This window comes from Rhinopithecus roxellana, chromosome 11 (assembly GCF_007565055.1).
Source record: "Rhinopithecus roxellana isolate Shanxi Qingling chromosome 11, ASM756505v1, whole genome shotgun sequence".
Classification (NCBI taxonomy): domain Eukaryota; kingdom Metazoa; phylum Chordata; class Mammalia; order Primates; family Cercopithecidae; genus Rhinopithecus; species Rhinopithecus roxellana.
The window spans coordinates 134,925,720-134,940,579 of NC_044559.1; the positions used below are offsets into that span (position 1 = coordinate 134,925,720).

Consider the following 14,860-nt stretch of genomic DNA (forward strand, 5'->3'; position numbering starts at 1 on the left):
CATAACCCCATAGCCCTTGTTACAGTCTTCTGTTATAGTGTTGGGGCACCTTGGGCCTCAGGAAACAGAATCTCTCTCGACCTTCTCCTGTGCTCCTTTTACCCGCATCAAGGCAAGACTCCAGTCCAATTGTGGGCCAAAAAACCCTTATTCCTGGGAGGGTTGTGCCCCATATTCTGGGGAAAGAAGGCTGCACAGAAAGGCCAACAAGAACCTAAACAGACAGGCCGTGCTGGGTTTCCGGTCAGTCTATTAGTATGAGATTATGCCTCCTGTGTCCAGTCACATTTCTACATGGTTGTCAATCATGCCTATGTAATGAAAACCCAAAAGGGCAGGGTTCAGAGAGCCTCTGGATAGCTGAACACATGGAGGTTCCTGGAGGGTAGTGTATCCAGGGAGGCATGGAAGCTCCACACCCCTTTCCCTATACCTTACCCCATGCATCTCTTCATTTGTAACCTTTGCAGTATCCCTTAAAATACACCTGTAAACCTAAGTAAATGTTTCTCTGAGTTCTGTGAGCTGTTCCAGCAAATTAATCGAATCCAAGAGGAGGTTGTAGGAACCTCAACTTGAAGACAGTCAGTCAGACATTTCAAAGGACCAGACTTGTGACAGGTTGAGGTTGGGGAAGTCTTGGGGACTGAGCCCTCAACCCGTAAGATCTGACGCTATCTCCAGGTAGACGGTGTCAGAATTGAATTAGAGGACACCCAGTGATGTCTACTGCTTGGAGTGTGGGGAAAAAAATCCCACACGTTTGGTCACGGAAGTCTTCCATGTTGATTGTCGGGGTGTGAGAGTACAGGAGAGAGAGTGTTTTCCCTACGGCTTCCAATGAAAAATTATGCATTATCTGGGATGCCCCTCCAGGTTACCAGATTCTGATTATGAGGAGGCTGTTTACAGCTCTGAAAGTTGTAGATAACTGACAGCAGTGCAAAGTAATCTAGATCCCTAAATACGCAAATTCTGCCCTGCCACGGAAGGGTTCAGCTGACTTTCCTCCCCCTAGGACAGAGAGTTGTTTTGCCTCTATTTGCACATTCATTTGATATTCCTGATCTATAAATCAGCAGCTCTTTGGACTTTCCCTTTGAACCAGTTACAACATCTGCCTGGTTTCCTCTTTTGGAGTAAAATAAAATATTCAACATATGTTCATTTTATATCTGTATGAGAGTCAGGATATTAGTTTTGAAAATTATCTTTTAACAAAAGCTAGAGATCTCTGCTGTTCCACAGACTCCTCTAACCCCCAGAAAATGCTTGCAAACATAAAATCTTATATAATTACAAAGAATTCAGGACATCCCAAAGGCCAGTCATAAGGGTCCATATTCCCCAGTTAATAACTTCTGTTCTACAATAAATCATAGAAATAGCCTCAGTATTACCAAAGGTCCTACATAGGTAAAGTAAGCCCAAGACCCTGTGTCTCCTGTAGGTGAGAACAAGAGACATTGTTAGATATATCCGTTACTTAAAATTCTGTAGGAAAAGCCCTCTAACTGCAATAAAAAGGAGTGTAGCTCTGATCCATGCTCCAACACGGATGAACCTTGAAACCATTAAGTGAAAAAAGTCAATCAGGAAAGACCACATATTTACTTTATGGTTCTGTTTACATGAAGTGTCCTGACAAAGCAAATCTACAGAAAGTAGACTGGTAGTTGCCGAGGACTGGTGAGAAGGAAATAAGGAAGTGACTGCTGAGTACTGGGTTTCTTTGGAAAACGTCCTAAAACTGATCGTGAGGATGGCTGCACAACTGTGAATATACACACAATTGTGAATATACACACAACTGTGAATATACAAAACACCAGAGCTGTACACTTTAAAAAGCACCATGACCTAACAATTCCATTTGTGTTCACCAAATGTCCCTTCAGCTAAGAAACCACCTAAGATTCTTTGGATTCACAGGCTCTCTTTTAATACAAAATAAAATTTAAAAGGCCTTCTGAAAAAGTTTCTAAATGTGCCAAGCACCGCAGAAAGTGCAATTCCAGAAACAGAGAGTAAACCTCTAGACTCCAAATGAAAGCAACCATAACTACCTAAGAATAACTTCTCTAAAGGTATATTTTTACACGTTTATAACCAGGATTATTAACTGCTAAAATGATGAACTTTTAAAGAATATTATTTTTTTCCCAGCAATTCCTAAGCACATACTGTAGCAACTACCCAGATATCTGAAAAGGACAGTGACCTTTGAGTATTCCCCTGAACTGTCACCTCACCACTACTCTTGTGGACTTTGAGAGTCATGTTAATGTGTTCTACAGAAAGGCAGCTGTGATGTCCTAGAAAGTCTGGACTGGCAATCAAAACCTTCGGCTCTAATTTTAGCTCTCACTTAGAAGCTGTGTGATGTGTGGCACAACACTAAACCTCTATGCAACTGGATTTTGCTCATCTGCAAAAATAGATGCCATTGGGATAATTCAACAAAAAGTTCAGGAGGAAAAAAAAGATACCACCATCCACTCACAGGGTTGTTGTGAATATTAAATGAGATAAGGTAATAAGAAAATGACTGCAGATAATAAACACTCATTAAATATTTAGTGAACCTGAATTCTCTGATGATAAACATTTTCCTTTTCTCTTCAATAAGCAACAAGGAAAAGCAACCTTCCCAGTCACAAAGGACCTGGAAGAGGCTTTAGGTAGTTTGATTCCCATGCCTATGTTGCTTTTCTTACGGACGGTGGTAATAAAACACACCTAGTAATGAGCTATTTCTCAGTTTTCTAAGAAAGATGTTAAGTCAACTCTTAACCTTCAACAATCTATTAAATCAATCAGAAGGCTTCGAGTGCCCTCTGGCCTACCTATAAAAACAGGACGAGACCATCCTGGCTAACACGGTGAAACCCCGTCTCTACTAAAAAATCCAAAAAAAAATCTAGCCGGGTGAGGTGGCGGGCGCCTGTAGTCCCAGCTACTCGGGAGGCTGAGGCAGGAGAATGGCGTAAACCCGGGAGGCGGAGCTTGCAGTGAGCTGAGATCCGGCCACTGCACTCCAGCCTGGGCGACAGAGCGAAACTCCGTCTCAAAAAAAAAAAAAAAAAAAAAAAAAAAAAAAAACAGGATTAAATCAGTTACCGACTACCTTTACAGATCATAAAGCTCTGTGTTTTCAGTCATCCAAACAGACTGTTGGCTCCTGTGGTCATGATTCTTGGGAAAGCATTTGAAAACGTCTTCAGAAAGGACTGGGTAACAGAGTCTCAGGCCTTCTTCCACACTGGCCCAATACAGTCAGACAGGGAGCAGACTTACCACGGCATCCTCATAGTTGCCTTACATCCCCTTTCAGAAGAATGTGAAAACAGAATTTTCAATTTGCCTCAATTGTCTCAAAGACTCGGTGCCATTAAGACTGGAACTCAATATAGAATTGATCTATTCCTTTTTAGGCCCATCTGCCAAAATGAATTCAAAAAAATGAAATTAAATGCTTCAGCAAAAGCCTCCAAACAACATGGTCCCCCAATATTGAGTATAAAGTGTTACTACAATAGCCACTAAAAATCTAAAGCATTCTAGAAGATTATGATTTTAACCTGAGAATTAACTACTACAAATATTTTAAATTCTGCCCTTAACACGGCCCTTTTCATACTTAAAAAGAACTAAGGTTGCTTTGTTCCCACCCAATTGTGTATTAACATTTATAGACTAGATAAACAAGAATGTAGTAGGCTTTACTCTCTGGGGAAATTACAGAAAAGGAAGGGCATTTCGTATTTTAGAATTGCCTGTACAGGCTGGGCACGGTGGCTCACACTCATAATTGCAGCACTTTAGGAAGCCAAGGCTTCTCAATGAGGATGGTAAGAGCCCCAGAATTCAAGGCTACAGGGAGCCATGATCGTACCACTGCACTCCTGCCTGGGCAACAGGGTGAAACCCTGTCTCAGAAAAAAATAAAAATAAAAAATAAAATAAAAGTGCCTATACAGCTTCAGGAAAGAGCTCTCAGTGCTCTCCTCCATGTGTGGTAGATGACAGAAATTTAACATTTGCTGCCCAAAGCTAAATCAATAAGTTATATATGAAAACTCTCTGGGAGTGTAAATTAGTACAACCACCTTGGAAATCTGGCAGCACACATTACCACACAGCAACTCTACGTTTTATGTTTACCAGGACACGTTCAAGAAGGCAGCAGCGTCATTCACAATAGCTAAAAAAATAGAAATATAAATGTTCTACAACTACAGAACAAATTCGTTACAATACAGTTATACATTGTAACACTACACAGCAACAAGAAAGAAAAACTAATGCTACCTAAGAACATGACTGAATCTCACAAACACAACATTGAGCGAAAAGGCCACTCACAAAAGAGAATATACTGTATGTTTCCACTTTACGTAAAGTTCAAAATAAGCAAAACTAAGCAAAACCTTTGGTAGGTTTCAACTGGGAAGGGACATTAAGAAGCTGGCTGGAGTGCTGGAAATGTTCAATATCTTGATCTGGGAGTATATTCATACATAAATATTTACTGACCTAGATAATTAAGATTTATGCCTTTTACTGTATGCAAATTGGACCTCAAAAAAAAAAAAAAAAGCCCTATGATTTTTTTAAACTCAAAAATGACTCATTCACTTTATGGGATAACAGAACAAATCACTGATACATAAAGCCTGAATAACGAGCTAGGACTGTTCTGCAGTTTCTGCCTATACTAACAGGCAACTCATTCATTTGTCATACATTTGCAGTTTCCTATTTCATGACAAAAAGCTGATGTAGCTATATTACGTTATGTCAAAAAGCACATTATATGAAAAGTTCAACTTACAAGATGTAATAATTTTAAATCTGAATGCACTTAGTAACAAAACCTCAGCAAATATACAGCAAAATCTATTAATAATAGAACTAAAAAGGAGAAATAATTGACAAGGCATATGACTTGAAGAGGCAGCCACAAAACAGAAAATCCAAGTGGTCGGTAAACATTGAAAAGAGTACTTAACCACATCAATTATCAGGAAATACATATGGAAATTACAATTACATTTATCTGCTTACCAGATTGGCAAAAAATAAGCTTTATAAATATCAGGTTTGCCAAGTTGGGTGGATATAACTCTCATATATTGTTGATAGTGGTATAAATTGTATTGGCCTCTTTAGAAAAGTTTAACAATATCTAGTGAAGTTAGGCATGTACGCCTTTACAATCAGCAATTCCACTCCTAGGCATAAATCCCAGAAAAACTCTTGTACTTGTGATCACTTGTTATATAAGAACGTTCATAACAGTGATGTTTGAAAAAGCCTCAAATTGGAAACAACCCAAATATGAATTAAAAGCCAAACGGATAACTGCAGTTTAGTCACACAATAAAATACTATATATACAGCAATAAAAATGAACTTAAACTACATGCAATAACATGGATCTCATGAATACTGAGCAACACAGGAAAATCACAAAAATAAAAATACATATGTATCCATTTACATCAAGTTTAAAAAAAAAACAAACTAAACTTAGGATGCATACACAAGTGGTTAAAACTATTTTTAAAAAGGCAAGGGAATAATTATAAAAGTCAGGATGGGGTTATCCCAAGAGGGGAAGAAAAAAAATATCTGTAACAGGGTGGAGCGTACAGAGTTAGAGATAAATGGTTTATTTCCTAATCTGGTATCGTTGTTTTCTTATTGTTCATTAAAATGTAGATATGTGCTTTCTATACTCTTCTGCACATATAATAAATTCCAAAATAATTTTTAATTAAAATGGAGGGCAAGCCCTTCTTTTTCTCTTTCCTCTTCCTCTTCACGAATGAAACACGAACCTGACAGGTGGAGCCCCAGGCAGCTACCCTGGCCCCAGAGGGGATGCACTACTGACAGCAGAATGACAAGACAGAAGCAGCCTGGTGCCTCAAAGACCCAGGAATGGCCTTATCGGCATGGCGTGGCATGGCATGGAACTGTATTGGTATTGCATTGTATTCTATTGTATTGTAGTACTGTATTGTTGTGTTGTATTGTATTATATTGTGTTGTAATTTTTTTGAGACAGAGTCTCACTCTGTCACCCAGGCTGGAGTGCAGTAGCGTGACCTCGGTTCACTGCAACCTCCACCTCCCAGGTTCAAGCGATTCTCATGCCTCAGCCTCCTGAGTAGCTGGGATTACTGGTGCCCACCACCACACCCGGCTAATTTTTGTATTTTTAGTAAAGACGGAGTTTCACCACATTGCCCAGGCTGATCTTGACCTCCTGGCCTCAAGTGATCCACCCACTTTGGCCTCCCAAAGTGTTGGGATTACAAGCTTGAGCCACCACGCCGGGACAGTTTTCTCTTAAAGAAATATATTTATATCTTCTAAAAAATCTCTATTACTTCAGGTTGTTCTGTTATATACACTCAAAGCTAATTCTAGCTGATGCATTCAGTGATCTGGACACACGAAAACTTTTCTAAAACTTAAAGCTGTCCAACAGTGGAAAGAACTCCCTGAGAAAGCATGTAGCCCTCACTCCTGACAGGGCATTGTAGAAGGATCCCTAGGCAGCAAGAAGCTGGACTGCAGGACTTCTAAAGGCCCTTCAGGCAATTAAGATTCTAAGGCTACTACTGGAACAAAGCAGCTCTGGGCTTGCCAAAGCTGTGGCAACTGTGTGCCTCTGAATCTGTCCTGTTAAAATCAGTGGGAACATTCCCTTTCTATAATAATCCAGATCCTATCCGCCTTCAAGATTCTGTTCAAGAATTATCTCCTCACTTGTGCCTTTTAAGACAAACTTGACCTCAACTCCAGCATGCTGGGTGTTCTCCCCTCCAGATGACCTCCTCCTCCAGATCCTCCATCCAGCGTTTTCCAGCTCAGCTATGTGCCTGCAGATGCCACCCTCTGAATTAAATCAACCAGACTCCTTAACCTCTGGTTTCCAGTTGTGTTAGACCAATGGGAGGCTACAGCAGGAGATCAGAGGGTAGGAAAAAAGTTTCCAGTATTTATTCCCCTTGATTTCTTTCCTGCTGGGTCACTGGCTGGCATTCCTACAGGTTACCTTCTCCTTCATCTCAACTCTCTCAAAGTTCCAGAAACTACTCCCTTCCTTGCCCTCTCACAGGCTTAAGAGTGTAATCCCAACTACTCGGGAGGCTGAGGCAGGAGAATCATTTGAACTCGGGAGGCAGAGGTTGCAGTGAACCAAGAGCCATCGCACTCTAGCCTGGGCGACAGAGCAAGACTCCATTTCAAAAAAAAAAAAAAAAAAGATAATGGCCCTCCTGTTGCTAGCAAGCCCCTAGATGTTTCACCTAGATGTTTTCCTTAAATCTGCTCAGCCTTGTAAATAGTGCCTTGATCCCTTAGTACGCTGTTGGATTATGCCAAGATATGACTGATATATCCACAAACTACTCGCAGTCTTCACTATTCCATCTTCTCAGAGGGCCCTTATCTCCCCTTTCCCCACAGCATGGTTTTCTCTCAGTAACTGGGTTCTGTACGTTTACGCATACAGACTGATTCACATCAATTCCCTATGGAAACTCTTAAACCCAGGCTGATTCTCAATTCTGCCACCAATGTGCACAAACTGTATATAATATTACATTGTATAAAATCTAATTAAGAAGGTAAATATTACTAAAAATTCCTGACACGTAGACTGAAAAGCTAAGTCAAATACTGGGATTCGGATTCTGTTTATAACTCCCTTTTCCTTTAAACCAAAGGCTGTGGAAATGATTATAGATCTGTTTCATTTACAACATTGGGAGAATGCCAAATACAGTGCTCACCCTGCAACGGCCACTCAAATGTCAACAAATTTTTTAACGTCCTATCAACAATCCCAATGAATTTTCCCTTTCTTCTAGCAAATCCTACAAACAAGACACAAGGCTCAAATAATAGAACAGAGCTACTAAGGTCAATCTTTCAGTTTATTGCTTAAATCCCATTTGAGATTCAGAAAGAAAGCATCCCTGAAAAAGATTCAAGGGTCACAGACAAAGACGCTCAGGGACCTGGAAAGATTCAATTTTTGAATCCCAAAAACAAAACTGAGGGAAGCTTGCTGTTTGCAAATCAAGAAAAGAGTGGTGCAGAAATGTTGCAAAGGAAAGCCTTTCTTAAGAATTCTGTACTGCTGCTGGCCTGGCACGGTGGCTCACTCCTGTAATCCCAGCACTTTGGGAGGCCTAGGCGGGCGGATTACAAAGTCAGAAGATCAAGACCAATACTGGCTAACACGGTGAAACCACATCTCTGCTAAAAAAAAAAAATACAAAAAAATTAGCTGGGCGTGTGAACCTGGGAGGCGGAGCTTGCAGCGAGCCGAGATCACGCCACTGCACTCCAGCCTGGGCGACAGAGCGAGACTCCATCTCAAAACAAATCTCAAAACAAAAACAAAAACAAAAACAAAAACAAAAAAAAGAATTCTGCACTGCTATAGAAGATCATGCTGCACCATCTCCAATATACATTCCTGAGCACCAGGGCTTGACCCATGGGCAAAATAACCCCAAGTGAGACAATAAGAGACATGTTAACCTCCAAAAAGGGAATCATTCCCCCAGCCATATGAAAGCATAGACTACACAGATATCCAGGTATCTATGGTAAGAAACTTCAGACCACTTTCTCACCACTATTGATATTCTAGGCCAGATAATTCTTGTTCGCGGGAAACTCTGCATTGTAGGATGTTTAGCTGCATCCCTAGCCTCTACCCACCAGATGCCAGCAGAACCCTTCAGGTGTGACAACCCAAAATGTCTCTAGACATTGTCAAATGTCACCCGGAAGGCAAAATCACCCCTAGTCAAGAACCACTGCCCTAGATAAGTAATTATCACTCAAATGCCACCTAGCACTACCAGGCTGCACATGCTAATCTTGATTCATCTATGAATACCAGCTAATTTAGTCATCATTTTCCGATGGGACAAAAAAAAAAGCCACCTAAGGGGTAGACTGGTTTTATAAAGTACGTTTTTCTTAAAAACTACAAATATCTGGCAACTTGCAAAGTGATACCACCCTTTAGCACCAAGGAGGAGAGTATGAATAAAAAGAATGGTTGCCAAGAGGGGAGAAAGGCTGCTACAAAGCTACCTGACTTGGCCGGGCGCGGTGGCTCAAGCCTGTAATCCCAGCACTTTGGGAGGCCGAGACAGGCAGATCACGAGGTCAGGAGATCGAGACCATCCTGGCTAACATGGTGAAACCCCGTCTCTACTAAAAAAAATTTAAAAAATTTAAAAAAGCTACCTGACTTGAATTCCCTCTGACATCATCACAACTCTCAGCAGATGAACATACTTATTTTATTCTCTATGAGACACAGGTGGAAAGTATTGCAGTCTACGACATGCCACATACAGCAAATGGAAAAAGGCAAGCAAACGATCCTAATCAAATGAGGACAAAATTGAGGGCAGGAACACACTGAGGGCTGATAGCCTGAGCCCGTCAGTCCGGATTCAAGGCTTGGTATATGTGGACTCCAGGTCATCTCCAGGTTTTCTCTCACAGCATACTGTCCACAGTAGTTTTCAACCCTATGACCCAAAGTCCTTTTTTTATAACAAATATTCTGTAATGCCCTTTTGCTATTCTGAAATAGCATTTAAAGATTATAATACTATATCTGCAGACACAAATTTTAACATTTCAATATAATTCGTTAAATGCGACATAAAGGAAAATAAAACACAATTTTTTTTTTTTTTTTTTGAGACAGTCTCGCTCTGTCGCCCAGGCTGGAGCGTAGTGGTGCAGCCTCAGCTCACTGCAACCTCCACCTCCCGGGTTCAAGCAATTCGCTAGCCCCAGCCTCCCGAGTAGCCAGGATTACAAGCGTGCGCCACCATGCCCAGCTAATTTTGTATTTTTAGTAGAGACAGAGTTTCGCCATGTTGGCCAGGCTGGTCTAGAACACCTGGCCTCAAGTGCTCTGCCCGCCACAGCCTCCCAAAGTGCTGGGATTACAGGCATGAGCCACCATGCCTGACCCAATAAACAAGAGTTAATAATAAAACATGTATTTTCAGACAAGACTACACTAGAAGAAAAAAGATTCCCTCCTCCCACAGTCCCTCACTCCCAAAGTGCCCCCTAGAGGGTGGAGCTATCCTACCCCACCTGCTCCACACAGACCCTCTCCCATCAGTCATAATGGTCAGCAACCTCTACCCTTACCAGGGGTAAGGACACAAAGTAGGCAAGAGGGAGGGATCTGAAGTCAGACCAACTGAGGTCAAACTTGGCTCCACCACTCAACTGCTGTGGTTACCCTCTACAGGCCTAGTTTTTCACCTGTAAAAGAATGATGCCAAAAGGTTTTTGTGAAATATAAGTAAATACAGTATTCCTACACTTAACATGTAATACACGATCAATAAATGTTAGCTATCAGAGTTAACATTACTATTCCTGAATCCACCTTGCATTGTTTCCTAGCTTTTGCTCACTTATTCCATTAGCAGAAAAGATGAGAGACTGGATATCCATTTATCAGAGACACTCTTCAACGGATTCGTGTATAATACAAGCTGCACCACAGGCCAGGTGCAGTGGCTCACGCCTGTAATCCCAGCATTTTGGGAGGCCAAGGCAGGCGGCTGGATCCCTTGAGGCCAGGAACTAGATACCAGCCTGGGCAACATGGCGAACTACCATCTCTACAAAAAAACACAAAAATCAGCCGGGCATGGTGGCATGTGCCTGTTGTCCCAGCTACTCAGGAAGTTGAGGTGGAAGAATCATCTGAGCCTCAGAGATCAAGGATGCAGTAAGCTGAGATCATGCCACTGCACTCCAGCCTGGGCATCAGAATGAGACCTTGTCTCTAAAAAACAAAAAGAAGCTGCATCACATGACTTCTAAGATTATTTCTAATTCTGAGATGCTGCACTGCACTGAGGTTATTTTTTCATTCACTTAGGTCCTTCCTTCCCAGTTGGAGGGCCAAGAATGTGTCTTACATATCATATAAGTTAGAGAAACACCTCATAGAATGATGATTTAGTGTGCCACTGAAAACCCGGCCTTGGTTATTGGTTATTTACCATTTAGTTCCAAATAGTATTATACATTACAGTCAAGGAATGAATGACAACTTTTCCAGTGAAAGCACTTTATGCAACACATATGTTGTCTTCAGAAAGTGATGATTGCCTAGGGTCACTCGCATCTATGTGGATTAATTCCTTACAGCAACAAGCAAAGCAACACTCCTAAACATTCTAAATTAACAGGTGAGGAAGTGAAAGGTGGTGGCATCAGCTAGAGAAATACCTCAAGACAAAAATGATTCCAAAGTTAATATTCTGAGTAAAAGCAGTCATTGTTCTGACTGTTAAAGCAAATGCACAGCCCCTAGAAGTAAAAAGCATATCTCTGTGCATGGGGAAATACCTTATATTTAAAACGTATAATTTATATAAACATATCCTTCTGTAAGAGGATAAACAGAAACTGTCAATTGCTACAAGTCACTCTGCATTAACTATACAAGATGTTCACAGCGGTTTTGTCTGGGTGATAAATTATTGCACGGGGTAGAGGGGAATGAAGGGGATGTAGGAGATAGGGGAGATTACCAAATCCCCTTTCCTTTTGCTTACTTACAGTTTCTAGTATTTCTAACATAGTGGTCTTTTAATAAGAATTCTAAGTTATATAAGGGTATTAATTGAAACTGAAAAATCCATGAAATTTGGGGCAAGAAACTATCTTAGATGAACTTTTCATTGGGATCTGTGGATAACCTAAGTATTCATCTATGTCTCTCACATACTACCTAAAATTATCCTAGTTCCCTGCCTCAAATCACAACGGATCAAAACTTAGTTTCTCTCTTCTTTATCCACCCTGCAGACCTTATAGGTTATGCCACTACAATGTCAGTACCCAGTATAAGGAAATCTCACTACCAGTTTTTGCCAGTTTCCCAGTGACACCAACCCACCCTCTGGGATAGTGAGATAAAAAGAGAGAAATGAACTGTTTTTAAACCACTGATTTTGCACTCAGAGAAGTGACAAAAACAAACAAACTTGGCTGGGCACGGCGGCTCACGCCTATAAGTAATTAAGTAATTTCAGCACTTTGGGAGACGGAGGCAGGTGGATCACCTGAGGTTAGGAGTTTCAGCCTGGCTAACATGGCAAAACCCCATCTCTACTAAAAATACAAAAATTATCCATGCATGGTGGTGTGCGCCTATAATTCCAGCTACCCGGAGGCTGCGGCAGGAGAACCCAGGAGGCGGAGGTTGCAGTGAGCTGAGATTGTGCCATTGCACTCCAGCCTGGGCAACAAGAGCGAAACACCATCTCAAAAAAATAAAAAATAAACTAAACCTGGACACTTTATCTATACCACCATTTCAAAGCTATAAACTCCCCACAACTCTCACACTAAAAAGCCCATAAGGAATCATAAAAGTCCCAAAAATAAAATGTCATTTTGGTAAACGCACTTAGCAACGCTATTCTTCCCTGCTCAGTAAAACAGCATGGAAAGATCTCAGGAGGAGAGGAAACAGCTCTAAAGCAGGCATACCTCTCTGCCCAACAAAAGAACTTAAATTCAGACTGGTTCAATCCAACAAGCATTTGTTAAACACTTTGTTAAACACATTCAGAGCACCATGCTAGGTGTTTACACATCTCTAAACAAAGAAGACATGTTAATCTGCCTGCCGAGGTACCATAACTCTAATCTGGAAGACAAACACTCAGATAAACCAATATATGGCAGACCCTGATAAAACGTAATAATAGAGGTTTCAAAACTGCTCTGGTAGTATGGGAAGGGATGGATTAAAACCGCAAGAATTATGAAAAAGAAAGCCAGGAGAGGTGACTTGTACTCCTAGTCCTAGCTATTCCAGAGGCTGAAGCAAGAGGATCACTTGAAATGGGAGTTCCAGGCTACAGTGAGCTATGATTATGCCTGTAAATAGCCACTGCACTCCAGTCTGAGGAACATAGCAAGACCCTATCTCATTAAAAAAATAATAATAATTTTGAAAAAGACTCTTCAATAATTTAAGTTCTACATATACTGTATTGATATATTTAATTCAGCTATTTATTCATCCTGATCATTCATCCAAAATAAAAGGTGGTTGGCCAGGCGCGGTGGCTCCCGCCTGGAATCCCAGCACTTCGAGAGGCCAAGGCAGGTGGATTACCACAGATCAGGAGTTCAAGACCAGCCTGGCCAACATGGAGAACCCCGTCTCTACTAAAAATACAAAAATTAGCTCGGTGTGGTGGCGTGCGCCTGTAATCCCAGCTACTTGGGAGGTTGAGGCAGGAGAATCGCTTGAACCCAGGAGGCAGATGTTGCGGTGAGCCAAGATCATGCCACTGCACACCGGCCTGGGCAACAGAGTGAGATTTCGTCTCCAAAAAAAAATAAAATAAAAACAAAAGGTGGCAGAAATGCTCAGCTACCAAAAGTAAGCATCAGAGGTGAAATCTACACACTGGGATCCTTTGGACTAAAAAAAAAAAACGGAGACAAGTGCCTTCGAACCAGGAGGATGTCTGCAAAAGGCTCACCAACATCAGAAGGTCTGTACTAGGCATCTTCCTCTTCCAGCCTCCTCTCCGCGATCCCCTTTTTCAGACTCTGTAAAAGGGAACCAGGTTTGTTTACGTCTAGAGCTTTAAACTGTCTCGCCGGCCCGCCTAGATTCGCCAGAGCAGCCAAGTTATGGTTCTCTCCCTCCTTTGAAGGCTCAGATTTCACTCCAGATATCACACTCCACCCCCAGCACCCCAAACCAGCGAATCAAAATCCTGCTGCAACTAGGTTTCCCTCCCACAGTTGATGAAACTAATCCAGACCCAGACTCCCACAAAGCATTCCACCCAGGTGGAAACTAGGGGAAACGCCCCGTCTGCGCGCGATCGGGGTGCGGAGCCCAGCCCAGGCCACCTAACCCGGGCTGAAGGTGCCGAGGGTGCCAGGGTCCTGCCTCCTCGCACTCCCTTTAGAAGCAGCACGGCCTCGTTCTCGTTGTCACCATCCCCTCCTCACAGCCTTCCCCTCCCGTCGGAGGACCAGCAAATCCTGGCCGCCCACGCCCACTCCTACCCCGCGGCAGGCGTGGGCTCCAGACCCGCCCCACCGCGGCCCCGTGCCAGCCCGCCGTCCACTCGCTTGGACCTCGGTTGCAGGTGCCCACGCCTTCAGCCCGCCGCCGCCCCGGCTGCAGCCGCCCCCACCCCGCCTCTGCGCGCCCCCGGTCCACCCGGCCCCTGCCCTCTCCTCACCCCGCCGCGCCTCCGTCCCGACCCTCACCGCCCCCCGGAGCCCGCGGCGGCCCCTCCACCTCCTCACGCCGGAACCAGCTTCCCGTCTCCTTCTCTCGAGCACCCGGCCGGCTCCACCTCCCGCGTCTCCCTCAGCGCGCGACAAACTCGCAGGCCGCGAGAACCAGGATCCCGTATTGCCGCCGCCGCCGAGATTGGAGGCCCGGCAGCCGCCGGCCTCGCCCCTCCCGGAAATGGCTCCGGGGGCACCGGCCCGGCTCCCGGACCCTGGCGTGCGCGGCCCCGCTGCCACCAGCCGCGCGCACGCCCGGACCCGGGCCCCACGGCGTGTGCGCGCCGCCTACTGGCCAGGCAGCGGGCTGCACCCAGGCCCTCCCGCGAATGTCTCAACTAGGCCGTCCTGGGGCGGCTGTGGGATGCCGACGGTCACAAATTCTCTTCCAGACTGCCTTTAACAAAAAACTTCCTGGTCACATTTGGTCACTTGGAGCCTCCTGAGAAAGTAGGTCTGCAGGGCATTGTACAAACTAATCCAAAACAGCCACAGAGTTGGG

The 14,860-nt window shown here is 43.3% G+C and overlaps 1 protein-coding gene across 4 annotated transcripts in view; it reads right to left on the reverse strand.

Moving 5' to 3' along the window:
* Positions 1 to 14,593, reverse strand: part of SGPL1 (sphingosine-1-phosphate lyase 1) — a 68,657-nt gene extending 54,064 nt beyond the window's left edge. Inside the window, exons 1-2 of one of the 4 annotated variants that reach the window (XM_010362855.2) lie at positions 14,366 to 14,593; positions 13,590 to 13,659 (exon numbers count right to left, since the gene is read on the reverse strand). In XM_010362855.2, the coding sequence (XP_010361157.1) occupies positions 13,590 to 13,616 (27 nt within the window). In that variant the 5' untranslated portion in view covers positions 13,617 to 13,659; positions 14,366 to 14,593. Of the gene's footprint in view, positions 1 to 3,297; positions 3,441 to 13,589; positions 13,660 to 14,334 lie in introns of those variants that run through there. The other 3 variants (XM_030940608.1, XM_030940607.1, XM_030940609.1) reach the window with 3 other exon arrangements.
* Between the last annotated feature and the right edge of the window lie 267 nt (positions 14,594 to 14,860).